The sequence below is a fragment of the Melospiza georgiana genome, chromosome 3 (genome assembly GCF_028018845.1).
Source record: "Melospiza georgiana isolate bMelGeo1 chromosome 3, bMelGeo1.pri, whole genome shotgun sequence".
NCBI classification, from domain to species: Eukaryota; Metazoa; Chordata; class Aves; order Passeriformes; family Passerellidae; genus Melospiza; species Melospiza georgiana.
In genome coordinates this window covers 54,312,117-54,340,104 of record NC_080432.1, presented here as the reverse complement: position 1 = coordinate 54,340,104, position 27,988 = coordinate 54,312,117, and the positions used below count along the sequence as shown (strand labels likewise).

The window sequence follows — 27,988 nt, the reverse complement described above, 5'->3', positions numbered from 1 at the left end:
CTCTGACATAATATCCGATGTATTCCAAAGTAAAAAATGACTTTTCGGATTTAAAAATTTCCAGAGCTTTTTATTCACATTTTTTTCTTAGGTATTTTTCAGTACAGTAGGAAACAAAAGAAATTACAAAAAATATAGGAACAATCAATGCATAAAACACAAGATATATTTACAGTAGAACTTGCATCATCCTGATTTAGTTCACAGTTTCTCTTTTTCAGTGGATTTGACAAACAACCTGTTCTCTGGAACCTTGATCATTCATCTCCAGTATCAGCAGCTACTTCCTGATAAAAAGAAATCCAAAATTTGAAAATGACTTATGAATTTTGTCTTTGAATTAGATTTATCAAATATGAGGTCTCCGTAACTGTTTAGATACAACAATTTCCAGACAATTTCAATCCCATTTCATTCACGTCGCTAGATGCATTAACATCAGCTTTCTGTCACTGATTTTCTTTATTTTTATCAAAGTCTTCTTTGTAAGTTCCATGGTTTCATCCCACTTGTTTTTGTCAGGGCTTGTGTATGTCACCAAGTTCTCAGTGTACTGCAAGACTGCCTTCAAAAACCTATGAGAAATAACATTAGAGAAAAAAACTCCTTTAAGGATTTAAAAAGAAAAATTAAAAAAAAAAAGAGAAGAGAAGAATACTGCAACGCCTGACTTAAAGCTGCAAACATCTTCAAGTTTCCAAATCTCCTTCAGGAGGACTGGATGATCAATACATTAAGGTTTGCTCTACTTTTGGAGAACTCTCCCTCTCACACTAAGATGGGAAAATCTTCAGAACTGCAATTAACAGCACCATAGAAAGAACAGTGACCAAATGTGTGACAGAGTTTTCCCCAAATAGCTTCCCTTTGCTTTCCTGGTCAAATGTTTCACAATGTATGTGATATCCAACCAGATGTTAATTAACACGCAGGGGGTAAAGTCAGCAGCATACTGAATGCAACTTTTATGTATTAATATTCCCTATCTACACTTCAAGAAAGTTATTTTAGCTCCTGAGTGAACATTGTCCAAGGTAAAATTATGACTACAATGATGAAAAATCTCTACAGTACAAATCAACATGGAATTCTGGGGCAATCTCTATTTTCATAAAGTAAATTTATATACTCACTTTAGATACTGCTGATAATCAAAAGGATTCTTCTTACAAACTGAATGAACACTGACTAGTTCCAGAGTAATCAATAGTAAGATGAGCCGCAACACTGGAGACAAAAATTTAATGCTAGAAATAAAATAAAAATACTTAAATAAACAAACTAAAACCAAATTAAAAATAAATCATTAATATTAAAAAAAAAAAATATTAAGACTTCTGCACCCAATCTAAATTGCTGGATATTGCAGAATCGGGGGAAAAACTACTATGAAATGTCCCTCAGCAAAAAGCAGTGCAAATCCCAGAAAAGTAAACAGAGAATATAAACTGAAAATGAGGGGGGAAGAGAAGGCAAATATCTAAGATTCCAAAGAAAAACTCGTGAGCTCCCATTAAGCCATAGATAATAAACTACAGCTCAACTAAATCACAAATGTGTACCACCAGGTGTCAGTTGAAGCTATATTTCTTAAATAACATGGTTAACATTTTTAGGAACATTATCTTGCCAGTAACACGATACTTATAAAACTCTGGAAAGCTCCTATGATCACCAAAAACTTAATGGAATAATAAAATCTCTTCCATCTATAAAGAGCCTGATTCAGGTGTAATGATAAAAAGCAGTAAAATAAAGTAGATAGAATCTTCAAATCTGTTAAACCTATTGCAGTCAGATAAAACTTGAATGGCATTTATATACCTCAATAGGAAAAGCCAGAAATTAAAAAAATACAATCTATTTACAATCTACATCTACAATCTATACAATCAATATACAATCTACATTCAAGTAGTACTTAATTTGAAAGCTTCCAATTTACAGTGACATAATCTAGCAATGCTCCCCAAATTACTCTACAGTTTGAGATTTTCTTGTTATTTCAATATTGCTACTTACTAGAAATCTGATAATAATCTGGTAAATACATAGATCTGGTTGACACATGACTCTGAAATGGTTAACAAGAACACGTGAACACTGTTGACTTTAAACTTCCAAGTGAGCCCACTGAAAGGCAGCAACAGCAGCGTGCAGCCATTCTCCCATAAACCTAACCACAGAATAAAGCAAAGCCAGCAGCCCACCTGTTCAGCATGCGCCGATAGTTGTGCCTCTGGCGGGAGCGCAGAGTCTTGTTGAGCCACTGCGTGTGTCTCAGCGCAGCGCCGGCAATAACTTGTTGGGACACTTGATGGCACTGCGCGCTCATTTTGCGGAGTACCACCACTACTTCCAGGACAGGTCGTGGGGAATACAGCGTGCAAATGCGTGTATCACAAAGTTCCACCAGCAGCCTCCAAAACAGAAAGGGATTTTTTAACGTCAATCTTTTGTTAGCTGGATTAAACACTGGATACATTTCATATTAAGTGTGGTTTGACTCGTAATGTTTTAATTCAGAAAACCTGGAAACAAACTGCCCTTACCTCATGACTGAAAAAAAGCAAGGATCTGCGTAGTAGGAGTAGTGACTGTGTTTTCTATCACTTTATCGAATATAAATGCAAATTTGATTATGATGAATATGTTTCGCATTTCAGATCAAAGAAACACAACCACAATAAACAAAACTGCCTGGCTGAAATTATACACTGAACACATCAAATCACAGCAGGGCTGTGGTTGAAGCCTCCCACCACAGCTCAACTCACAATGAATTAACCTCCACCAAAATAAAACTCACTGAAACAAATGCTATTAATTAGTACTCCCATTAGTGTGTGGTCTTTCTCCTGGGCAGAACAAGAAGCAGACTCAACATTGCGTAAAATGCAGGTGGTGAGGCCATTTTTTTAATCAACACCACACCAGATCACGCTTTGTTAAAGCTCACAAATATCTCCCTGCTGTCATATCTGCTACACTGTGTCACACATCACTTTAAACACTCTGTTCTTATAGAAGTGTTTCTTAATCTCCCTCATGCTCAGTTTATCCCTGAGATAGCAGAACATTAATGACTTGAAGTGATAAAGGCAGAAAACTCTAAAGGTCTAACACACCAATAATTAGGCTTCTTTCCTCCAAATAATAAATTTGCAGATTGGTGGGTAGGAAGCGGAAGACCCACATGTAATATAAGTAACAGGTAAAATCAGCAACAGGCAAAATCCTCTTTGCTGGATGCCACCCATGCCTAATGGGTTTGATTAGAAGTGCTTTGTTCAACATATTCATTCGATCATGGGAATCTTAAGGCTGCTCTAAGAGTGGCAATTAAAAGTCAAACTATTTTGATTATTATTCCAAATTGGGCATTGGAACTTACACACCTCCAAGTCTGACACCAAGTATAACAAGACATTTTCTCTTTCTGAATCTTGATATAAGAGCATGAAGAATAGAATTACATAGCACTGTATTGCCATTTTGAACACCACACACAGCTGTAACATGAAGCACACTAAAAGGATTTTCTGATGCAATTTTAGCACAAACCAGGCTAAAAACCAACCTAATCTAGTAAGTACACAAATATTTAAAGTATTTTGCTTTCATGGTCTGAAAAAAAAAGGTTATTTTTTCAGTCTAATTTCTAAGTAAAATCTCCACTGTAATTCTAAAACGTACATCTCATCCTTATTTTGAAGATGACATTCAGCTGCAATCCTAAAATTTTCAGATTAAATCAGCAGCAACACTAGAAAAGTGCATACAACATTTCAAGTATTTCTCTGCAAACAGGGACAGGACAATTTAGGTTTGAGAATTCTTACATTGGGCTGCAAGTAGAAGCTGACAGCAGGAACCAGGAGGGCATAAAACTCACCTCTCTGTTAGGACACTGTTGATAGGATCATCCGAACTACAGCAATTCTGGGGCATAAAATGCTGCAACTGAGATATAATTTCAGATATCATCAAAATTAAAGTATTAGCTTCAGCATTTCCTTCCAACCTTAAAAACAAGAGAGAAAAAAATAATATTTGACACTATAAAATAGTTAAGTACTTATTTCTTAAATGGCATAGATCGAGATGCAGATTTTTTTGGATAGCAGTGTATTCAGCATCCACTCTTATGCTCTCATATAATTTCTTTTCCCTCTACCTTACAAGCATGATTTTCTTTCTCCAACTAAAGCGACCTTTTTTCATTGTTAGCAATACTCAAAATCCCTCTTAATTTTCCGTTCATAAAAAGCCTACAGTATACTGATTATATGACAGATGCATTAAATTTTCTTCTCTCAGCTCTAAACAAGTACAATATCTTCCAGTGATATTATTAATGACTTCCTCCTTTTCAAATGATGATAGAATGCTACATTTGTTTTCTAACTATTGTCTTATATAAAATTTACCACTGGTTACCAAGTCCTTTTCAGGATAAGGAATTATTTGCTTTTTTACATCTGGTGATCTTATATAGCACACACATACCCTTTAATCCTTTGTTCTTGTTCCTCAGGCACTGTTGCCAATTCAGGCCATAAATGCATGCTCTTCATACATTCCAGCACCTCAAAAACATAATGAAAAATGTTTTGTAAAGTATAGACTTTGACATGCTTTTCTTAGTGGCCCATTTAGAAAAAAAAAACTGCAACAAACTGTAGGTTATTTGTTCACTAGTCATAACCGTGTAAGCCAACTTCATTTCTTAAGGTTTAGGTTAGGGCAAAAAGTCTGGATGTACACTTCCATATTAACACATTATCTGAACAAAGTAACTTAATATTCTATGGTTTTTTTAAATATAAAAAATTAACTAACATTACTTTTGCAACACTGTTTGCCTGCTGTTGAAAAGTAAAAGGACTAGGTATGTCTAGTGCAATCTCAAATCAATAGAGAAACATCCTCAAGCACTTCATTAAACTGATTGGCAGAGAACTACTATGACATTGGAGAGTAAATTTTGCTACCATGACAGAATCTTAATCAGCTGTCCTTCATACAGTAAAAAAATTTAGTAACAGCCTAATCCTGGAGACAGGACCTAGCAGTGGTCCTGACATAAAAAAAAACATATGGAGATTAAGAAAACTACAGAAAAGCAAACACTACAGTAAGAATTTAGTGATTGAGACTATTTAGTGATCTAGAACACAAATATGGTATTAATTGCATTAACAGGAGTGTGCATAATTATATCTCATTTTAGCAACTGTGATTTCTTTTGTGTTTTGAAAAATAAACCAAAAGAAATAATAAAAAATATGTATGGTTTGAACATTTTTTAGGACAATCAAAGCATGAAGAATTAGATAATTTTGAGGATTCACAATTTTAAGGACCAAAATGCTGTCACAGATGGAAGTACCTACCTGTTTCTTGAGCCGGGAAATTGGATGAAATCGAGATTGGTAGCAACTTGCACAGTTCATCAGTGGTTTTATGAGCATGTGTTCCTGATTTACAAGATCAGAGACAATACACATCAGTTTCTCTAAGCTGTGCTAATCATATGCAGATTTTGACTTATACTTCATTTTATGCATGCCACCTATAGCACTGATGTCAATAAACACTTCCAAATGTCTAAGGGCTGAAAGAAGTAATCAGCACAATAAGTGGTTAAAGCTTAATTTCACATATTTTAACTATGAAGCCTGACAGCAGCTGACAGAAAAGCAACCAAGTATTCTCTTAATGCAGCAGCACACAATACATCTTGAGAAACTAAAAAAGAGCTGCAACTAATAAATGGAAGATTTATCTCATAGGTTGCTGCATGATATTGAAAGAAGTAATCTCAAATATAAACAGGAAACTGGGGAGAGTAAACAATAATTGCTGATGTTGAGAAACACAGTGCTAGGCAAAAAATGTTTACAAATTCATAGTGTAAGTATAGATACAAATAACACTTCCATTAGCAAGGGACTATTATTTACAGTGTCTCAGGAAAAGAAAATCTCATTAACTACACACTACATACCTCAGTGGGTGAGCCACAGATGTTCTACATACCTTTCAAATAATTCTGCAGATAAACAGGCTAGTTCATCAATACAATTTGACAAAATTAAGTGTACTCATTATAATTTACAGATCAACCATTTGAATAAGGACTGGTTTAGCCAACAAATTATAGTATAACAGGAAAGGGTAACATTTTGGAAAACCTTCTGTACTTATTTCCCTACAAAACTAGGCAAAACATACTTTCACATTTTTTTACTTGGAGGAGTATGTCATTTGCACAAAAAGCAGTTGTCAGGAAAGATTCAGTCATAATGCTCTATCTAGAATTATATTTGGTATCCAAAATAACAAAAAAAAAATTCTGAGAAGAAAATACTGGTCCCTACCTTAAGAGAATACATAGCCTCATCTGAGAATCTGCAGAGAATAGTAATAGCAAATCCAACTATTTGGTTAGCTATTTCTCTGGGAAATGTTTCTAGATTGATCTCTCCATGGCTTAAATGATCTCTTATACGTGGGCCCTCCTGGTGATTCAAGAAATCCCAGAGGAAGTCCTGTGGAAACACACACCAACAATACAGAATTCTATTCCATGTGCATTCATACAGAATTGAACATATTGTGTGTATAGAATATCTCTGAAAGACAAGTATGTGACCATGTCTATATTATAGAGGTGTCCAGATATTCAGAAAGAAAGCCAGTGCAAACTGTACCTGTAACATACATTCTATACTGTGACAGTTATCAACAGATTTCCATCAGCTTTGTGTCCCAGGCCCTTCACAGCCCCACTGCCTCTGGCAACAGGACAGTAACCTCAGATGTCCCCATACTCTCAAAAGGCCTCTAAACTCAGCTCCCCTAGTTTTTCTGTTCACAATCTATTTGGGTAGTAAGATGCAGAATGTGCTTTGGTAGGTTTGAGCTGCGTTTTTGCACTATCTGCCCAGACAGTGTAAGGCATGTCTCACAAGAAATCAGAAATAAGTTTTGAAATATCCCTGTATGAGGCATCAGTTCTGCTCCTGCTTCATTCAGCTGAACTTCAGGAGTCTGAAGACAAATATCTCTGAGACACTTATATTTCAGAAAGAAAGCTAGTGTTATACCCAGTGCAATATGGCCTGTCAGGTATGACTTTGTATCCTCCACAATAAAAAAAGCTAACAGCTCTAAGCTTCTAAGGTTCTAAGCTGCTGGACATAAGCTATATGAAATAACTGAGTATTAGGCATATCGTAAAGATTATTACTCAGTGAAACAAACAATCAAAAGACAATGATGACAAAACTCTAGAACACTTTCAAAATCACTTTCCATGGCAGGCTCTTCAAGAACTACAGGTAGCTGGTTGACTTCTTCATTATCCAAATGCTTTGCTAGCATCTAGGAAAAAAAATTCGAATAGAAACTTATTGAATTATTGAAGACCAATATAATCAAAGAAGAAACACCAACTAAAACAGTTTCCTAATCTGATGTGATTACTTCTGCCACTCTAGAATCAAGATGCTTAATTATTACTGACAAACAACTTGAAATAATCCAATCAACTTCTAAAACTGATGATTTATGCTGGCAAGATTTATTTGTATTTATTTTGAATAACTGAATCTAGGAAAAATAGCAGAATGTTTGTTTCTGTGGAGTGATGAATTTCAAGATAAAAATATTTAGAAAAAAATAGTCTGTTCATTACAATTTGTATTAATTTTGATATCTGCAGAAGCATTCCAAATTTAAAGTGTTTACTGTCCACCATCTTTTGTTTGGGAGAAAAGTTAGAAATAATGCCATATTCAACAAAAGAAAGTGCATTCTTAACTCTAGTAATGGGAAACATGCATGGTTTAAATTCTGACACTGATATATATTTAGAAAAAAATCACAGTACCTCATCAAAAGTGGTGTAGAGAGCAGAAGACTAGAACAAAACACAAATAATATTATTTGGTTTTCAAACAAAATCAATTAACTAGTCATGTATATAAAACTTTAGTTTATTATTTGCATGAGATATCAGAGGTGCATGAATAGCAAAAAAGTCCCCTTATGAATGAAAAAAGGCACTTTGGAATCTTGAGCTGAGTTTTTTTAAAGCAAATATATCATGTCCTGCTTTTCACCCTAAACTACTGTTTCTGAACTTCAATCTTTCACTACTTTTTCAGTCCTTTTTAGAGGCAGACATTTAAAAAAATATTAAAGGCATTCATGAATCTCAACTGCAGAATTGTAAATAATGTTCCAAAATTGATTGAAATTTTGCAGGGTAAATCTGTAGATTTCTAGAATAACTCTTTTGTAAGCACTAAATCATAATTGACTTTAGACAAAAGTTTACCTCCGCTGTTAACAATCGATTTGGACATTTATTAGTTGTAGTGAAGAGCAATCTAAGTCCAGCTTCCAGCTGAGGAAGTAAGAGAATCACACTGTCAGCATACCTGAAAAAGTAACAGAGATATCCAAAGGGGTGCTTTTCTTCCTCATAAATATAAAGCATTTCAGAGTTACCGTCTCAGGCTAAACAACCCTTACAAAATTCCTTTGTAATGCACTTTGTAAACAAACAATAAACGACTACCTGTGCCAAACAGAAACTGACCACTGAATCCAAGCTCAGAGATGAGAATAACTCACAAAAAGATGGAGCATGGGAGAGGAAAACAAAACAGTACACTTTTTTTTACATTCAACATATGCGTGATTTAACATATGAAGATTTATTTCCACTTGCTTTGTAAACCTCTCCTTTTTTGCTACATCTCCAACAGTTCTTTTTCAAAATATAGTTTATAATCTTAGTTGGCACAAAACAAAGCCATAACTCAACGAACTTTCCAAGACATCACCATAACAAAGCATAACTATATGCTGTGAAGTAATTTAGTATGAAGCCTTGGAATCTGCAAATGTAGTTATAAAAATCCAGAATATATTCTTTTTAGTGTCTAATAAAAGAAATTACAAAATCTTACCTGCTTTGCTTGAAAGCTGTTAAAGCAGCGATCCAAAATGGTAACATAATTTTTAATACAAAACTGGACAGTTTTACAAGTTCCTCAGCTATCGAAAGTATTTCACTATTAAGATCTGCAAGTTAAAAAAACAACATTGAAAAATTACACATAATCTACACTTCACTAATGAATTTTAAATATTTTACTGAAAATATGATATAATTTCAACATTTGTAAAGGGAAATTTAAAAGTTATCCATTTTCTTTTAACTCTGCAAGTACAACAGTAGCCACACTTAAGATCAGAATTTAAGTATGTAAGATTGTATTTGTGGTGATAATGTAAAATAATAGAGTAAAACCAGTTTAAAATGTCATGTTTGCTTTTTATTGAAAGACTACATAGCAACTGGACCCAACTTCTATTGAGTTGTTCTCTATCTACTTCAGATACTTTAGAAAAGTATAATATTTATGAATCATTTTTATTCAGCCAGAATTAATACAATAGTATGAACACTTGAACATGAGCATGTAGTTACTATTTTATAAATTTTCTGTGTTAAAAATACAGCATTATAAACTAACACTTCATACTTCAACGCTAACATGTAATGAAACCCACACTTATAAATTCATATTATAAATGTCTTATTCAAAGAGAAAGCTTAAAATGATAAGTGTAACTTGATTACAGTAAGTGGTTTTTCAAAGCCAACCAACAGCCATAGGATTTACACTACATAATTACTGATTTGGTTCCCCAAATCCCTGTCTCCATTTCTGGGACAGTTGTTCCACTGATTATATAGCACAAATGAGCCATGATTACCACTGACACCAAGATCCCCTATATGCTGTTATTGCCTTAAAATAGTAGGAATAAACCAAACAAGGTGTGTGGACAGGGAGAAGATTTTAATCTGACACTTCAAATCCTTCCCTAAGAAAGGCGTTAGTGTAGCAAAGATGTGTCACCACCTTTTACTCTGTTTCAACACTACCTTCCCTGTAAGACTCAGGGCACTCCTGCTGGGACCCTTGCAGCTGGAACCCATTGATTCTGAAAAAAGTTAGATTTCATAAAGGCAAACTAGATCACTGTTACATAAAATTAATTCACATAATCTAAAAAATGTAATATAAAGTTGAAGTCCTTTAGAGGCAGACATATTTCACGTTTCAATGTGTTGCAATTATTTTAGAATGCAGCAGTCTTTTTACTCAATAGTCAGTGAACTGTCTACATACTAAGAAGTTGCCCTAAAGCATGATTGATTCATCTAATGACAGTGTATACAGGTATCCAAGTTAAAACTTAATCTTGGAACTCTGGGAAATGCATTATTTTCAACAGCGCTTTTGGACAAGGAAACAATAGCAAATACAGGATAATAAAAAAATTGCTAGTGGTTAAATACTTGCCTGGAAATGCATCAAGCTCCTCTAAGCCAATGAAGATCACATAAGGTCGATGTACTAAAACATCTTTAGTTTGCAGAAGATAAGTCTCTAACAACTGACCCAATCCTGCAGTTAAAAAGAGCAGCATAGCACAGTATCTAGGGAGAATACCACAATATATTAGAAAAGCCTATATAAAGAAATTTTTCTGCAAAGAACCTACATTTGTGAGTTAGGAACAAAGAGGGTTTTTCACTTTTTTTAAAAACACTCAGAATGTACTCTCCCCATCTAAGCAGGAGCACTTAATTAATTGCATTCATAAGCATGAAAAAAAGAGAGGAATTAGATAAAAAGCATCACTGTATTCTACATTGGCTGCTGTTGCTTCTCCTTCTAGCCCATTACTCTGTTCCAAGTTGCTCCTCACTGCCCTGGCTTAAAAAAAAGTTGAACTTTCTTGTTTTCCCTAACAGTACAAAACCCACTGGATCTAGTACTGGCCATCTTTGTGATGGCTGAAGTATTCTATGGGAATCCATTTCCAAAAGAAGCAGAAGCTGCAAGGGAAATTTATTTTCTTTCCCATAAGAGAAGTAGGGGGTTACTAACCACTTTCCAAGAACTCACAAGTCTGACTGGTAATAAAAGGAGTGTTCTTTTCCTGGTAACTTACTTGGCAGGAATTTCTTGGGGTGATGCAAATCCATGCCACAAAACATTACGAAGGTTCAGACCATGTGGAGATCCAATGAATACCCTCAGTACATTCATCTAATCAATAAAGAAAGCAATTACTGCATGAAGAAATCCATTATTTTTTGCCTTTCTTACCCTTCTTACTTTTATTACCTTCCACTGGCAGTAAAGTTCAGAAGTTATTAAGAAACTATAATGTCTACTGTCAGGATGACTGGTCCTCACTTGTCCCAGTAATAGAAACTCTTTACTTGCAATTCCCAGTATTCTCTGAAGGAGAATCTCTCAGCTTATTTGTACAGGATATAGAGTACAATGTGGGAAGAATCAAACTAGCTATTAAACATCCCAAACAGTTATCACAGGCAAACAAATGAGATCAAGTTCAGCTCTTACTTCTTGTACTATAAATAAAGTGTAATTTAATGCAAATCAACAAGAGGTACATTTGGTAGGAAGAAAACCAGCTCTGTAGTTATTCCTTATTTCAAAACAATGTACTTACTACAGTTTGTCCAAAGACATCTGCAAGCTGCTCAGATGCAAGCAAGTCTCTTAGAAGGAAAGGACAATCATTACCCTTAAGTAAATACACCTATTAAAAAAAAAGAGCAGAACAGATAATAAATAATTTATTATACTTATTTGTATTTCAAACATATACCCTGACTATTTTACCCAATAACCATTTTCAATATTGTAAAAACACCAACCAAACAAAACCCACCAAATCCTTAAAAAGACTTTAAATTCTGTAATTCCATTACAAATTAAAGTTTGGACAACATATCAGGAAAGAGTGGATATTTTATTTAATGTGACCATAGTTAGGCTTTTCACAAGGTCTATACATATACTGCTTTTATCTTCCAAAAAATCCCACAAAAACCAGTAAGGCACAACAAGAACACCTAATTAAAGGAATAAGCTCTACCAAGGATGGTGTATTTTGTTTTTACAACAGAAATTTATAGGGTCTGTCAATGTGAAAGGGAGGAGACTTGTGGTTCGTTTTCTGATTCAGACTGTTCTTTAAACTAGATTTTATACTTGTTGGACAATAACAGCATCTCAATTTTCAACTGCTATCACAACTTCCATTCCTTATACTCTCACTGACATTTTTTCCCAATCTTTGGTGATTTTTTTTACTGAAAAATTTACCACAACCCACAATTGGGCAAATTGGTTTATAAGTTAGCCCACTGTTCTTTCTCTGTCATTTCCTTCTCCAGAGCTCCTCATAGATATTGAACACTAGCCATTTTAACCTACCTGACTGTAAAACAGCCCAGCAGCAAAAACTTAAGTAGCTGTTTCTCCCTTCTCCCTAGGAAAGAAGTGACCCAGTAGCCTGTTTTTCCAACTGCATGCCATCCCTCCCAGTTAATACACCATCAGATCTTCTGTGGAAGCTATGCTACCCTACTTCAGTTAAATAAATCAAACTAATTAAGATCTACTGTGTACAGTGATCAATCAAACACTTCTATTTCCTAATTAAATTAGTTAGCAACAGCACTCACACAAGCAACTCTACAAGCACTGGTGAAGGAGCCCCAAATATGTTTCCATCAGCACAACTGGATCCAGGAAAGAACCTCCGTCCAACTCAAAATGCATGTGGACTATTAGTGTACTACTACAGAACAGGGTATCTGCATCACTTTTTTCAATGTACAATTAAATCCAAGAGCTCATTCCCCTCTTATAAAGCCAAGATAGACTCCTCATGCTGGCACTTACGTCACCCAAGGCTCGCTCCAAGCATGATGTTAGTTTCATTAAGCCTAGAGCAACTTCTGTAGCTTGTGTAGATTGCAAAACATCAAACACTTCCAGAAATACCTGCATGATGGGGGAGAGGAAGAATGTTGTGCTCAATATTTAAAAGGAAAGATCACATAGCCAATAGCACAGAGAAATGTAAATATTCCTCCGTGATAGTTGCTGTGCAAATGTAGAAAGAAAACCATGCCAAAGAAACAAAAGTGTAGGTACCTGGAGAGAAATTTCCCTAGAGTACCTCTTGATATCTAGTGACTTACATATTTATAAATATCCATAATTACTTTACAAGGTAAAACTTGGCATTAGGCACATTCTATTAAAAAACAAAATCCTACAAACTAATGTAAGAACAGGCCCAAAGCTCCTCATGTTGTCTAACACAAAATCTAATTACAAAGTCAGAAAAATTATAAGCAACCATCTATCAGAGAAGGACACAAATTCTAAGCATTAGTCACAAATTCTAAGCATTTTGGTTCATGGATGCCTCTTCTGTGTTCTCACATTAAACTTCCACAAAGAGTTCAGGTGCCAAAATACAAATTTAAGAGAAATTTCCATACCCCTGTGCAGTTTGTCCAGTGGAACCACGATGCATACTGAATTACAAACTGCTCCTTGGTCAGAGATTTGAAGTATGAATTAACAGATTCACAGACAGGTCCTAATGATCGTATGCTTCTGATATAATCCACACTTTGATCTTAAATTGAAAACCAGAAAGTGATTAGGGTACCAACCTTCCTGAAGGCCTAATATTTTAAAACTCACTAGGGATAAAATCTGCTACAGTTTGTGTACATATTTAGCACAGACAACTTTATCCCGACTATTTTAGTACAACCAATACAATACAATTTACTGTCCAAAACATCACACAGAAAAGGTATTAAAAAGTAAAACTGCAATGCAAATCCAGGTAATACCAAGCACCTTCTCTGAATAGAACAAAAAAACTCAAAAATTCTACCCCAACAAAAACTTAACACAAGAAAATATGAAAGTAAATAGGATCATTGCATTCTGCTTTTGTTGAAATGTGAAAAAACTACTAGAATTTCTATAGAAATTCCATACATCAAGCTGGAAGCTAGTGCAGGCTCAGTGAGAGTCAAAATGCACCACTTATGGCCTTTAAAGAAGGCAGATGGAAGTGGTAACTTACAGAGTGGTATCACTGCCTCTTTTTGATGGGACACTTTTTGTAGGAAAACAAATTCTTATGGTTTAAGATATTTCTACTACCTCTGGAAATTAATAACAGAGCTTACATGATGCAATTTGGCAAATTAAAATTCAATTAATTCATCAGGACATAAATACTTTGTTTTGGTTAAAAACCAACTACAAACTATTCCACATAGAAGTGAAACAGGACTGTACTTCTGTACAACCGAAAGCTGGGAAACACAAACAGAAGCAACAGCAAACAGAAGCAATATTGATGGCCCCAGGCTTTTAAATTTAGCACAAAAGGAATATAAAGAACAAAACAATTATGGGGTTGGAGAGAAGCAGAACTGAACCCCTAATGTTACAGGCACATAAAGCTGGGAACCAAGATGAAGGCAAAGTAGGAGCTACTTAGGTAGCACAGATTACACAAACATTAGGAGCCAGCAAAAGCCAAATACAAATGCACATGAAAAATTTAAAGCTCTTTGTAGATATGAACTCTACATAGTCTAATCTGCAGCAGAGCTGATGCTGTACTGTAACAAGCTGTCACAACTCAGCTAGAATTGGTGAGCTGTACTGAAATTCTGCATCACTCTTACACGCATCACTACTACAACAGGTAAACACCAACCTGATTCAAGGTAACACACATGCTCTGTAACAGCTGGCCAATAAACTTCCCCACTTCCAGATAAAATATTATCAATATTATAGGTGTCTTTCTTCTCAAATCCAAGTTTGCAAATCGCATAGCACACAGGTTGAGAAAGGCAAGTAGTGACCGAGTCTGGCAATGCCATCTAGAAAAAACACACACAGACAAAAAGAATCCTTGTAACAAGAAAGCCAGAAAGCACACGAGAACAAAAGAATTACCATCAGCACAGCTACACAGACAGTAATACACTGGCTGTAAACAAGCTGTTTAGGTTTGCAATGCAAATTTCATTCACATATGTGATGAAAGGAACTCTCAACCAGAACTACCTTCATAAAACAAGGGGAAAGCATTGCTCTGTTTTCACAAGGCCAGGAGGGTGAATTTCAGAATGGTTACATCTACTGAATTCATGACAAGATAGACTGAAGCAAAATATCCCAGTTTATACATAAACGTTCTGCCTAATCTGAGCTTGAAGAGAAACTGATGCTACTTCAAGTAAACCAAGAGCATCAGTCCTTAAAACCAGCAAGATCCTTGGAGGGAGGCAGGGGAAGAACACGTGAATTCCGTAGCAATGTTAGTGCAATTTAGGCATTCATGCTATTTTCACATTAGTCTAAACAGAAAAATGGACTGATTCAGAAGCACACATTTAAATTTTAAAAATTGCACAGATAAAACTGTGCCATGTTAACAAAGATGAAAATGCTTCTGATTTAGTTAAAAAAGTCACACTTCTTCATTCATTAGATAGACAAGAAATTGTTTGATAATGAAGTACCACAACTAATAATAATGAAAAATATGCCATTAAAGTTAAATTAAAAACATTTTTTCCTCTCTTAATTAAGTGGCAGAATTTACCCTCACATATGTAATTTCTGAATCCATGGCTTCAAGGAGAGAAGAAATATTTACACAGCTGTCAGCACTAAGCCACGGTAACAGTTCCCATTGCAAACCACTATTAGCTGCCATCTGGAGTACCTACCTGCTATTTAAAGAAAAAGAAATTTAAAAATCTACAATGTTCCGAAGACATATCATTCAGTCCATCTTAATTTGTGTCTCTTCCCGTTCGCCGTTTCTCTGTCAAAGACAGAAGGCCAGAGCAAAACCTCCACGACCGCGGCTACCCTTTAATGCCAGTACTTCTGCAAAACGGGCCAGGCGCGGGGCGGGGCGGTGACCCTGGCAGGGAGCGCGGGCTGGCACTGGCAGCAGCGGGGCAGGGCAGGGCAGGGCAGGGCTGTCCCCTCCCGTCCCCGCCCTTTCCCGGGGCCCGGCGCGGGGCCCCGCTCCGCCATGGCCGCCGCCGGCTCCGTTACCGCTGCCCGCGCGCGCCGCGTCACGGCCGGCTCGCGGGCAGGGCCCGGGCCGCCGCACGCCGCCCAGCGGGACCGCCGCCGCCGCAGCCGAGGACACAGGGAAAAAGCGCCAGGATAAAGACATGGTGAGCGGCCGCCAGGGCGAGGGGCGGCTCCAGGGGCTGAGCTGGCCGGGCTGGGGCCCCGCCGGGAGCGGGGACAGCGGCCCCGGCGCGGGGGGGTGTGGTGCCCGACTGAGGCGGGGGTGCCGGTCCGGGCCTGCGGCGCTTCAGTTGGTAGGGAAGGATGGGGCGGGGAGAAGGTGGGATGAAAGGCGCGTGTGATCTTGTGAACATTGGTGTGAGGAATGGTGTTCCCTCTCGGTTCGTGCCCGGTTTGGGATAGCTCCGCTCATTCTGCTTGGTCAGGTGTGATGTTGGCTCATGGCCTGCGGCTGGCGTGCTGCCTCAGGCGCTGCGAGCCCGAGCCGCTGTGCTGCTAAAGAGAAGCGGCGTCCTGCCTTTGGTGGGGCACTCTCTCCAACTCGGGGTGCTGCTCTGACCTAGAACCCGTACCTTCTTCTGAAGGAATAAACAAGAGCTCTTTCCTGTTTAACAACTAAAAACTATTGATTGTTAAAATGGACTTACTAACAAACATAATTTCATGTAAATAGCAAAAGCTTTTTTTTTTTTTTCTATTAGCAATCTTCCTTCTGTATGTCCAAAGTTAAGCCAATGTACTCGAGTTGAGTAGCCTAAGAACAGGCATTTTTTTGTCAAGTGTTCAAATGTAGTCAGTTCTTGAACTTCTGAACGTTTTATTCAGAGGGTGCAAATATTTTACAGAAACATAATTGCCACATTGTGCTAAAACTTCGGGGTTTACTGTGTATTTTATACAATGATATACAGAAGAAGGTTTATTTACTAGCCATGTCTGTAGAGAAATCAAGGTTTTTGGTTGCCTCACTAGTAAATGCAATGACTTTTTGCAAGTGATTATGAAAGCTTCTGTCACTAATAATAGCAGGTAAACTTTTAAATATCACCATTGTTAGAAGTTGTGTGCTATAGACATGAATTTTCTTCCAGCATTGGTGATAGAGGTTGAAAGTAATATGCCTCAAGCTGAACCATGTCAGCAAAGAATCACTGTTTGGACTGCACCCTTTTTCACAAGTTCATTGTTGCTCACATGGATGGGGACGCTCATTTGAAGACCTCAGCTGCAAGACTTGAGGTGGTTTTTCTTCTGTTAGGTGATGTGTGATGAGCATGTCAGAGCTTTAGTCTTTTTTTTTTAGTCTTTTGAGATCTGAGTTTGCAGTGAGTAGATAATGAGTGTCCACAGGCTAAGTGCAAATGTGTTTGGTCCTTGTGTTTTTAGAGTAAATGCTATTCAGAGTTCAACAAACACCAGCGGGCAATTTGCACTAAGGCTGCCAACATCACTGCTTTTAAGGAACTAGAGGATACTTTTAGGTAATGTCCACAGTTGTTGACAGAATGCATGTGCAAGCAATTTCATAGAGAAGAAACTGCATTTCTTCCCTGATTCTTAAAACTCCTCAGATGGAAAGAGTTCTGAGCCCTTGAGTAGCACATCTTCTAAAATAATTCTCATCAGTACTTCTTAGCATAAGCCTTGCATTGTGATGTTATTTCACCTTTGAGTTCTTTTCTGCTCTCCTGGTAAGGAACTGATGATTTTATCTCAGTGTTGGGTTCTAGCAGTAGTCAGGAAGTGGAGCTGAGACTGAAGAGTCAGCGAAACTTGGAAGTGGTTTGTTAGGAAGTAGCTGGTATGGAAGACCATTGCCTGTGGCATTTGTTAGGATCTCATAGTTCCTTGTGCTTTTCTGTCTCTTTGTTACTATTTTACTGTTCTGTTTTCAGCTACCGTGGTGGACAGCAGGTGACATTTTTTGCAACATCAGACTTACTTCTTGCATTCATGGAGGGACAGGTTTTGTTACATGTCTTGAAGATATAGAGTACATAGCTGGATGGGGAGAAAACGTGATTTTCAGAGATCTTGTTTTCAGTTCCAAGCACATTTACAAAGCTTTGCACACTGGAGCTTACTTTTTCCTTCTTTTTTTTTTTTTAATGAGCAAGTTAAATCATCATTACATTAGCTACTATTTTAGTAACAAGGAATAAGGACAAGCAAAATGAAGTAGTAAATGAACCAAGTCTGTATTTTGGGTATTGTGTAGGCTATTTGAATGAGAAACTTGAACTTGTGGCCAACAGTCTTGGATGAGTACATTTATATCTGTGTATTTTTCCTAGGAAAAGGGAGCGGATTCAGGGTGGTAATATGTGATGGATGAGTTTAAATGCAAAGTTCAGTTGGGTTTTGCTGGAAAAGAATTTAAAATTGAGTCAAAGTCAACCACTTCTCCTGTTTCAGGCAAAGCAGTAGCTAAAACAGCCAGAAGATGATAACCAGCTTCTAGCTTTCTGTGGTTTTTAACATATTCCTAGACTAATTGTTGGGGATTTTTTTTCTCTTATCTGTACACCATTAAGTATTATTTAGAATCTTTAAAATATTGACATGTGATGTGGATTTTTTTCTTATTATTTTGTGCAGTCAAAAGTTAAAAAACCACAGGATGCTTCAGGCTCGGCTCCAACAGAAGGAAAGGCAAAGTCCAAAAGCCGTAACACGTACAGATTGGAGCCACGCACTAAAGTTCAGGGTGACTTATTACAAGACAAAGCTCAAGCGATACTGACGGTAGAGTATTATTTAAATTACTTGTCTCATTGCAAGAGCAGCTTGTCTTGCAGAAGTATTTACAGAACAGTGAATATTGCATAAACTTAAACACACATAAATCTCTGCAGTCTTTTGAGTTTTGGCACATGGATGTAATGTGAATGTATTCTGTTTTGCGAAGTGCAGAAGGGCCTCTGTGAGGTCACTGCTGAGTGTGTGCTGCTTAGGTGGAGCTGAAGCTTCATAAACTTTTGCATTTTTTAAAATCAGATTGAGCTACAGCACAGTTCAAAGTACCATAATCCACAAAATGTCCAGTTAGCAAAGGATCATGACGTCAAATTTGTGGATTTCTGTTAATTCTGCTAATATCACAGGACCTGCATAAAATTACTTGGTATCCTTGACAGTCAGATTGGTACATACACAAATTGAGCAAATATAAAAGAAAACAATTTGTTGAGATAATCCACAGGTATTAGTGGTATTTTGAACAGTTATAACTGGATCTTTTAAATTCTGCTGTCTGGAAGACATATCTTGGATATGTGAAGCAGATATTTGTAGCACTGTTTTCCAGTGAACTGAGCCCAAATAATGAAGAGTACTCTCCTGATTGTTAAATGAAGATTGATTGGGCATGTGTGTCACCTTTAAAAAAACAGATAAAACATTTCAGAGTAAAAGTAGTGCATCCTTTGCTGTTTGAGGCCATCATCTGTACTGACTATTCAACTCACTAGTTCTTCTCATGTTCTTGTAATGAAAATGACTGTAAAGGGTGTTTTTTGCAAAAGACTACTAGGATGAAAACTAAGATCTTTCAAAATTGTTTTTGATAGAATAAACTACGATACGCCACGTACGATGGAGCTTCTAGTGCCTTCTTGTGTGCCTCAATCTCAGAAGAAATATTAAATGCTGTGAAGGAATTGAACTATGACCGTTATAAGTATGTGGTATCAGTGCTAATTGTGGAAAAGGCAAATCAGGCAATGATTGTAAGCAAACATATTATTTGTTACACCTTTTGAAAATTAAAAACAACTTTTAAAACTGTGTGTTATCTCCTAGATGTTCTTTCACCTTGAGCAGCTTAACTTGTTTCAGGTGGTCCTGAAGCTTTTACATTCTTTATGGTTAGTAGTATCCCAGGTGACAATTCAAGGTGCTGCTGTGATTCTGCCTAATTCTCTGAGGGTTGCTGTCTTCATGTGTTCAATAAGTGGTAAACAGCCCCAGCTGCACATACCTGTCACCCACTTGTTTCTGCTGCCTGTTGTGCCAGTACAATTCCATGAGTTCAGCGAATTTTGTTTTTCTTTGTCCGGTGTACTTGGATCTCCATTTGGATTCTTGCATTCCACGCGAGATGCTATGCAGTTGTAGTGTGAGGTGTCATGGAAGAGAAGGGTTGCAGGGAACTGCAGGGTGGATGGTAACTCCAGGTGCCACCAGACATGCTCCTGGACTTCAAATTAACATCAGTCATCTGAACGTGGAACACCTAAAATAAAAGGATTCTAGATACTGCTGTGTTGGTATATAAATTTAGTATTCCAACTACCTTGGAGCTCCCATTGGCATTCAGAATGCTTTTATCTGTCTAGTAGAGTGCCAAAGAACACTTCTGCTTTGCAGTGTTCATCATCAGTTCTTAAAACCTGATTGAAACCAACCTGTGTTAGTGAGTTACATAAAACATTTGAAGGGTTCACCTTCAGTACCAAATCCAGTTTTTGCATCTACCTGCTTTTCTGGTGCCGTCCCACAGTATGCTGCCTCTTAAGAGGTGCTTTGACTGAGAAGCTGTAGGTGCAAACAGATTAGTGAAGTGGCCCAAGTTAACTTTTTTCTCCCAAGGAATATGTTTATTCCAGCCATCAATTCATACAGTTTAGTTTTGAAAACAATTTTACCAAAAAGGCTGAGAGCCCAATAAATTTACAAGTAGGCTGTAGTAAGCTGGAGGTGGAAGAGTGGGGGATGTGATTTCTTGGTTGTAAATGTTCGCAAAACTGATGTCTATTCACACTGACATTCAGTTCCTTTTGAAGGGGTGCTCTTACTGTATGTTAAATTGTAACAAGTGAACACAAGAGAGAATTGGGGGTTTGGTGCTGAGCTTTTGGATCTATCTGTGTGGGAGCTTTACTGTGAAGCAAGAACACATATTTAACATTGAATAGGAATTGTTAATTTTATTCAACTTTGCATTGTTGTTAATAGTTGTAACTCTCCTAATACGATTAATTAGCATTTAGATAATGCTGGGTATGTAGGTTCACTTGTAATTTTTTCTCTTTTATCCCTTTAGGTTGCCAGCAGATGCCTCTGGGATGCTCAAAGAGACACTTGGGTTTCAGCTAAATGTGAAACTGATACATTTATTGCACTGGCTTTGGTAATGGCTTGTTATTACGACTAAAACTCTGAAAGTCACAGCTGCATTTGTGCATCACAATACATGGTATATTTGAAAATTTTCAAAATATCATTATTTTAGTATTCATATTTGTATTAGTATTCATATTTGTCCTATTGGTGTTGGCACCATTGAAACTGACATACAGTGGAGATAATTTTGCTCGTTTTTGCTCTGTTTAAAAAAAAAAAAACAAACAAAACTGCTTTGGAAATGTTTATGGTTGAGTACATATGGGCTTCATCTGTTGTAATGCTCTGCTGTGGAAGTGGGAGCAGCTGGTGAGAGGCCAAACATTGCAAAATTCTGAATGTTGCTTGTCTCTTGAGTGTCTAGGACTGTTCACCAATGCTTATATGCAGTTGCAGGTATCAGTTTTCTTAAAAGCATGCTTTTTGTAAGAAAAGCAGTGTTCATTTTTTGCTTTCATAGTTGGTATCTATGGTAAAATGCTGGTCTGCCTAGAAACTTGGCTGGGAGGGAAGCTGTGTTTTGCAGTCCTAGAAACTTGTGCACGTTTCCAGCCGTTTGCCTTGAATGAAGTGTAAGCTCAGTTTTTAGGTTCCCCGGGTCATAACCTTTGGTTGGTGGGCAAATACTGAATTGAGCAAGTTAGGTCACTTTGGTCTGGGGGCTTCTGGTGGCAGTGGCAGGAGGACGATGGAATCAATCTCATGGCTATTGAGAATTGATCCATAACTGGCAAGGGCAGCACCGATTGTATTTTTTTAAATGAGACTCGCAGATCTGTGAGGTGTGTAGACATCAGCTTTTGGATCGGCCGCGCGTGGAAATCTAGCGCTGGTGCCTTTGCCACGTCCGTTCTATTGTTGGGAGCTGAAAACAAACGCGGACGGGGCGGGGGTGCTTCCCAACGCCCCGTGGCCGGCTTGGGTCTGAGCGCCTTTGGAGCCGCGGCCGGGCAAGCCTCGAGGGGCGGTGAGCAGCCCGGGCCGCGGGTGGGCGCACACGCGAGGCCGACGGAGCCCCCGGCCGGGGGCGGCGCCGTGGCTGGGGCGCGGCCGTGCGCTTTGTTCGCCGGCGCGGGGCCGTGCGCGCCCACGGGGCCCGCCTGCGTGCGGGCGGGCGCGCGCGCCGCCCCAGTCCCCGGGACGAGGGTCGTTCCCGTGGCGGGCAGGGAGGGCTGCGCCTCAGCTCCGCCCGCCCGTACCGGCGGGACCGCTACCGGCGCCGGGAGGCGGCGCGGCCGCGGCGCGCAGCGGGCTCGGCGCGACCGCGCAGCGGCGGGGAGCGGCCGCACGCGCCCTCCCTCCGTCGCAGGGGCGAGCGCGCTCGTAGCGGCTCCTCCGAGTGCGCCCCCCGCCCCCCGAACCCCCCTCCTGCGGGGGCTGATGGTTCACAAACGTAGCTCGTCCCCGGCTGACGTTCCCGGAGACGGGAGCCTGCCGGCGGAGCGGAGCAGCCCGGCCCTGCTGGGTGCCGGCTCCCGCGCTCGGCGCTGACCACCCCGCCGGGGGGATGCTGCCCGTCCGTCCCGCGCTGCTGCCCAAGCGCTACCGCGGCGGCTCGGCTCCGCGCTCGCGGCCGGGCCGCGCGGCCGCCCGAGCGACGGCGGCAGGAGGAGGAGAAGGGCGCGACGGCGGCGGCAGCACCGGCGGCGACGGATCCCCCGCGCCGGTCCCGCGGGGCGGCGCCGGGTCGGTGCGGGTGCCGGTCCGGCGGCGCGGGCCGGGGTCGCCGCGGGCTGCCCGGAGGGGGGCGGAGCAGGAGCCGCCGCGCCCGTGCGCGCGCTGGCCGGTAGGGGCCGCTGCCGCTCCCCGCAGGGCGCGGGGGGGCGGGGCCGGCGGGCGCGGCGCGAGGCCCGGTCGCGCGGCGGCGGCGGCGTCGCTCCTGTTGGCCCAGCCGGCGGCGGCCATGGCGGCCGTGCTGTCCCCGCGCCTCTGCGACAGCGACCCGGCCACGCCCGGCGCGCAGTCCCTCAAGGTGAGAGCGGGTGGCGGCGGCCGCGGAGCTGCGGCGCAACAGCCGCCTCGGCGGGAGGCCTCGCGCGGCCCCCGCGCCTGGGCGCCCCGACCCGCGTCTCTCACCCGACCCGCCCGCCCCGGGCTCACCTCACGCCCCTTGGGGGAGCCGGGCGGCGGCGGGCGGCCTCCTGCGTCCCGGGCCGAACTTTGAGCGCGGGTCTGGGGCCGGGTGCCCGGGGCCGTCCTCCTTCCCAAAAGTCCCTCGGCGTGTTGCCGGGGGCGGCGCGGCAGCTGAGTGCTCGCCGCGGCAGCGCCGCAGCCGGGAAAGTTTGGGTCTGGCCGCGGCAGTTCCGCGTTGGCCCTGCCGGCCGCTCCCGGGCACCGCGGGCACTTGTGGCGCCAAAGACTCCCGGCGCGGATCGGCAGTCGCCCTTTGAAACACATCTCGAGCTGTTTAGGCTTCTCGATCGCTTATTAAAGCAGCGTTACGTCGATCTTGCAGTGACAGACGTACCAGAAGTTTGTAACGTCACCATGTTTTGTAAGGACTAACAAGCTTTTTACAGAAACATGCGTTTTCAGGGATAAAGGGGCTTTTTTGGACAGTGCTTGATTTTTCATGTAAAGAGAGCCACAGAGCTATCTGTTTTTTTCTGTTTTTCAACAGTAAAGGTGGTTGAGCAGCATTGTGCCTTTAGATTGCAGATGTTTTCACTTCATGTACTAAGTCGTCTGCAACAAACTCAACTTGTCTGATTGAATTTGGTGAAATTTTAAGCAAATAAGGAAGCAAGTTTGGAAATGGAGAGAACTGATCTCTCTATGTTATGGACACTCATACTTTGTAACAGTACCGGGTATAATCAATGAAAAATTACAAAGCGAAATGAGAAACTGATTATCAGGCACTTCCACCAAACTCTCAAGTTGAGATCTGTCTTTTAATGACGTTTTGGATTCTCTTGGAAGTTTTGGTATACAGCGGATTGCTTTGGCCCTTTTGAGGTCTTTGTCTAGCAGTTAAAAAAATTTGGAGTGCGTTAATATTCTTGTGGGAAGTAGAAGTGAACTGCTTATGAGACGGCTGTGTCACAAAATATTCTAATGCATTGTTGGTTTGATTGGGGGCTGCTGCTTCATTCGTCTGAGTTCACACAGGGTATCCTCAGCGATACTAAGAAATGACATTACTGCTAGTGTGAGTGGAGATGCTGCATATTGCTTTTTTAATGATGACTGCACTAAGAAAACACAGTTCCATTAAAATTTGCTTTTCTGTTTTTATAACTGTGAAAGATGTTTTTGCTCCTTAAAGAGGAAGAAGAATATTTGTAAAAAGTTGCAGAGAATAAGAAATAAGCAAAAAATCCAGGAGACTAATGCTTTTTGTCTATGGCCTGTCTTGATTGTAGCGTTGTGAAATGTTGCTTAGTAAAAGTAATGTATTCTTTTTTACTGGAATATTTTTAAATTTATATTCCAAGTCATATGTTAAGTAAAACATACTAGAATGAAAGACATTAGCAAAGGCAGACCTAATTATCAGTGTTGTCATTTCTAAATAAATAAGTATAGTTGGGCTTGATCCATTTATTTCTGACAGATTAATTCCTCTTGCTTAAACTTTTCACAAAAGTTAGGAAATTGATTCTGTCACTCTGCTCCACTTTAGAAATTCAATTACTTAAGGAACTGTTTTATTTTTGACTCAACTACTGGTCACAGTAGACAATTCACCTAAAGATTTCTGCTGTCTTTATCTCAGTTATGATCAGACAGGGTTGGTCACTAAATGCTTTGAGATTGCTGATGATGCAGGTAGGAGTTGCACAGCATTATGGGACAACAGAGCAGTGAAAAACACAACATTAACTGAGTCACTTCTAGATTTCACAGAACTCTTTGTTTTGCTTGGGTCTTTTTTTCCTCCTCTTCATTTTTATTCCCTTTTGTTATATTGATCACATGAGATCTGAATTGTGACACCTGTCTGAATGTTCCCCTGTAAGAGCCTCATTCTTTTCTGTATCTGTTGTAATACCAAGTTGGGTTTTTTCTTCTGTACATTTTTTCATCTCAAGTCTTTGCTACTTGCTTGCAATGATATTTTTTGTAAACTGTATACAGTTCCTTTTATTTTAACTCTGTACCTGCAAAGTCCTGTGTTGCTTTCAGTAACATTTTCCCTGATTTTGTAAGCATCAGCTCTCAGCATGGAGTTGGGGTTTTTGTTTTGCACTTGCTTTTCGTGTGGAGTGCTAGTCTGGACAAGTGCCAGAGGTAGTTTACATCAGGAAATATGAACTTGGTGGTCAGAGCTACAGCTCTGTCTCTTCAGAACTCTACCTATGCCACAGGTGAGAAGCTGCCCAGTTCTCCTACCGGTCTACCACGTGTCATGCAGATAGTTTTATAACAAAGAATAGTTTGTTATGTAGACTGTCCTGTGAGTTGTTTAAGACTGTCATAGAATGGCTTACCAGTTCAAGTATATTTAAATTCTGGATTGCCTTGCAGTGTTTTTGGTGTTTTACATTATCTTTGGAGTAGTCTTAATTTTTTTAATATTTATTTTCGTCTCAGGATGACACAGAAGAAAATTCCAATGATGGCAGCCAGCCATCCAAAAGGCGGCGTATGGGCTCAGGGGACAGTTCACGAAGCTGTGAAACTTCCAGTCAAGACCTTGGGTAATACTGCTTTTTACAATTCCCACTTTTTATTGTAGGTGTTACTTTATTGTTCAGCATGCTTGAGTATTAGCTCTTTAGTCATTACTTGTATATTCTTCATACATCTTTACAAATTGAGATGATGTCCTATAAATAGCTAGATATCTATTCCTCCCAGCATATTTTGAGGCATTTTATTTTAGAGTGCCACAAAAAGTGTTGCATCTGATTTACAATCAGAAGCACAGTTTACATGTTTTTAAGACATTGCATACTTGAATGAATTTTGACTCTGTAGTAGTTGCTTTTCCTGGTGTCCTCTCCATTATGATGGATATCAGTTTCTTCAGATTCTGTCCCTTAGCATGCTGATAAATGGAGATTTAGAGAAATATATGTGAACTTGGGTACAACAAAGTGACTTTTGAAATGGGTTAACAGGATGCAGTGTTTTAAAGTGCTTGTCCAACTTTGTAGTTACTGTTCATTGGCATATAAATGGGAATTACTGAATTTCTAGAGAGGTAAGTAGTATTGTTAAGGATTGTTGTGATTTGTTGTAACATTGTTCTTATGTTTAGGTACAGTTATTTTCCTGCTGAAAATTTGATAGAATACAAATGGCCACCTGATGAAACAGGAGAATACTATATGCTTCAGGAACAAGTCAGTGAATATTTGGGTGTAACTTCCTTTAAAAGAAAATATCCAGGTATTTATTTTTAAAGTCTTTCTTCTAAAAATTTGAATTCTTAAACAGTTTGGATGTAGTCTCTGCTTCTTTGGTTATAGGATGAGTTAATGGTTAAAAAAAGACCCAGGAAAAGTAGACCTGGATTAATTATGCTTGTACTTCATATTTTCATTACAGGAAATATAATGTATCCACTGGTTTTCAAAGCAATATAAAATTTTGTGGTATTGACACCGAAAATTTGCAAATGAGTCTGATTTGAGGCTTAGATCAACAAGTACTGTTTGAAAATTGGTGTCAATTTCATTTTTAATGATTTGTTGATGATTTCTTACTATAACTGGATCTCTGCATTCTGTTTCCTGAATTGTGGAAGCATTCCTACACTGTGGAAAAATATTTAAAAATATGTTTGTGGAGGTTCTAGTATTTGAGCCTCCGTTATCTAGAATTGTCAAATCTGGCTCTTTGTTGGGGAATTTATTTTTAAAAGTTATGGTAGAAGAAAAAATACTGCACTTTCAGTGCTTGGTAAAATTTTCTGTATCTGAACTTATACATCAGGTTTCTGTAGTTTTTATGTAAGTCATAACTGTAGAGGGGGTCTTAACCTACTATAAGTCAAGAAAATTTATCATGTCTCTACATTGTGTGTTAAATTTAAAATGAATTTATGAAGTTGTCATGTTTCTTGAAATAGCAGTGTAATACAGGCACTAGCTGCCTGGAAACAAAATTGTTGAAGTACTTTGACAATGTTTATGGGGGAGTTTCAGTTACTGCACCCATTTTTATTTCTTTTTTTTTGGGTTTTTTTTTTGAGATTTAGAAAGGCGAGATTTATCTCACAAGGAGAAACTCTACCTCAGAGAACTAAATGTTATCACAGAGACTCAGTGCACACTAGGTAAGAAAACAAATTGTTAGACTTCTTATTACAGTATAAAAAGTATGGCTCTCTGAAAAAGGGGTTCAGTTTGGTAGAGAAGAATGCATCGCTCTCAACTGGAAACATAAATTTTGAAATGAAAACTGGTTTATTTTTGGCTTAGTAAATTGACCATGTTGTATCAGAATTCCAGATTCATTATTAGCAAATATATTTTGGATCTATTCTAATTGCTTAGAGGGGATTTTTCTATAATCTAAATTAACTTTTAGAGTCTTTTTCTCTTAGAAAAGAAACCACCATAGTAGTGTGGTCTCATACATATACTTTGTATATACATGCATGCATGGTGGTATATATTGCATATATAGGTACAGAGTGTCTTCATATATATGTTAGTCTTATTTTGCTGCATTGCATTGGAGGCTTACAGACATCAGTGTATCTTAAATGGTTCAGCTTCTATGTTAGAAACTAGAAGAGTGTATTTTAAGGCAATTGAGTATACTTGAAATGGATTGATCTAATTTCTGAAGCTTTTATTGAAAGGGCTTTTTTCTTACTCTTCTGATATATGTGATTTGGACATGTAGAGTTTAAATTATGGTGCCATGGGGTTTTTTCTGTGTATCAAAGGTCTGTG

At 39.2% G+C, this 27,988-nt stretch overlaps 2 protein-coding genes across 8 annotated transcripts in view; one reads left to right on the top strand and one right to left on the bottom strand.

Moving 5' to 3' along the window:
• Positions 1–64: 64 nt before the first annotated feature.
• Positions 65–25,637, bottom strand: ERMARD (ER membrane associated RNA degradation). 3 transcript variants are annotated; one of them, XM_058021536.1, is made up of 18 exons: positions 23,238–25,637; positions 14,671–14,839; positions 13,424–13,563; positions 12,816–12,917; positions 11,575–11,664; positions 11,047–11,144; positions 10,392–10,528; positions 8,985–9,099; positions 8,348–8,450; positions 7,898–7,927; positions 7,322–7,389; positions 6,384–6,555; positions 5,397–5,480; positions 4,510–4,589; positions 3,896–4,024; positions 2,211–2,420; positions 1,134–1,247; positions 65–575 (listed from the first exon to the last, which is right to left on the bottom strand). In XM_058021536.1, exons 1-18 carry the CDS (start codon positions 23,532–23,534, stop codon positions 416–418), a joined length of 2,298 nt encoding a protein of 765 aa, XP_057877519.1. In that variant the 5' UTR covers positions 23,535–25,637; the 3' UTR covers positions 65–415. The 3 variants fall into 3 exon arrangements, with proteins under 3 accessions (XP_057877519.1, XP_057877517.1, XP_057877518.1); XM_058021534.1 differs by lacking the exon at positions 23,238–25,637 and adding an exon at positions 15,695–15,973; XM_058021535.1 differs by lacking the exons at positions 7,898–7,927; positions 23,238–25,637 and adding an exon at positions 15,695–15,973.
• The window catches only part of PHF10 (PHD finger protein 10), a 26,191-nt gene continuing 14,275 nt past the window's right edge, over positions 16,073–27,988 (top strand). The window contains exons 1-7 of one of the 5 annotated variants that reach the window (XM_058021538.1): positions 16,073–16,156; positions 18,612–18,758; positions 19,583–19,741; positions 21,058–21,144; positions 25,674–25,780; positions 26,344–26,474; positions 27,280–27,363. In XM_058021538.1, coding sequence (XP_057877521.1) covers positions 16,154–16,156; positions 18,612–18,758; positions 19,583–19,741; positions 21,058–21,144; positions 25,674–25,780; positions 26,344–26,474; positions 27,280–27,363 — 718 coding nt within the window. In that variant the 5' untranslated portion in view covers positions 16,073–16,153. Of the gene's footprint in view, positions 16,157–18,611; positions 18,759–19,582; positions 19,742–21,057; positions 21,211–22,629; positions 23,110–25,673; positions 25,781–26,343; positions 26,475–27,279; positions 27,364–27,988 lie in introns of those variants that run through there. The other 4 variants (XM_058021539.1, XM_058021537.1, XM_058021542.1 and 1 more) reach the window with 4 other exon arrangements.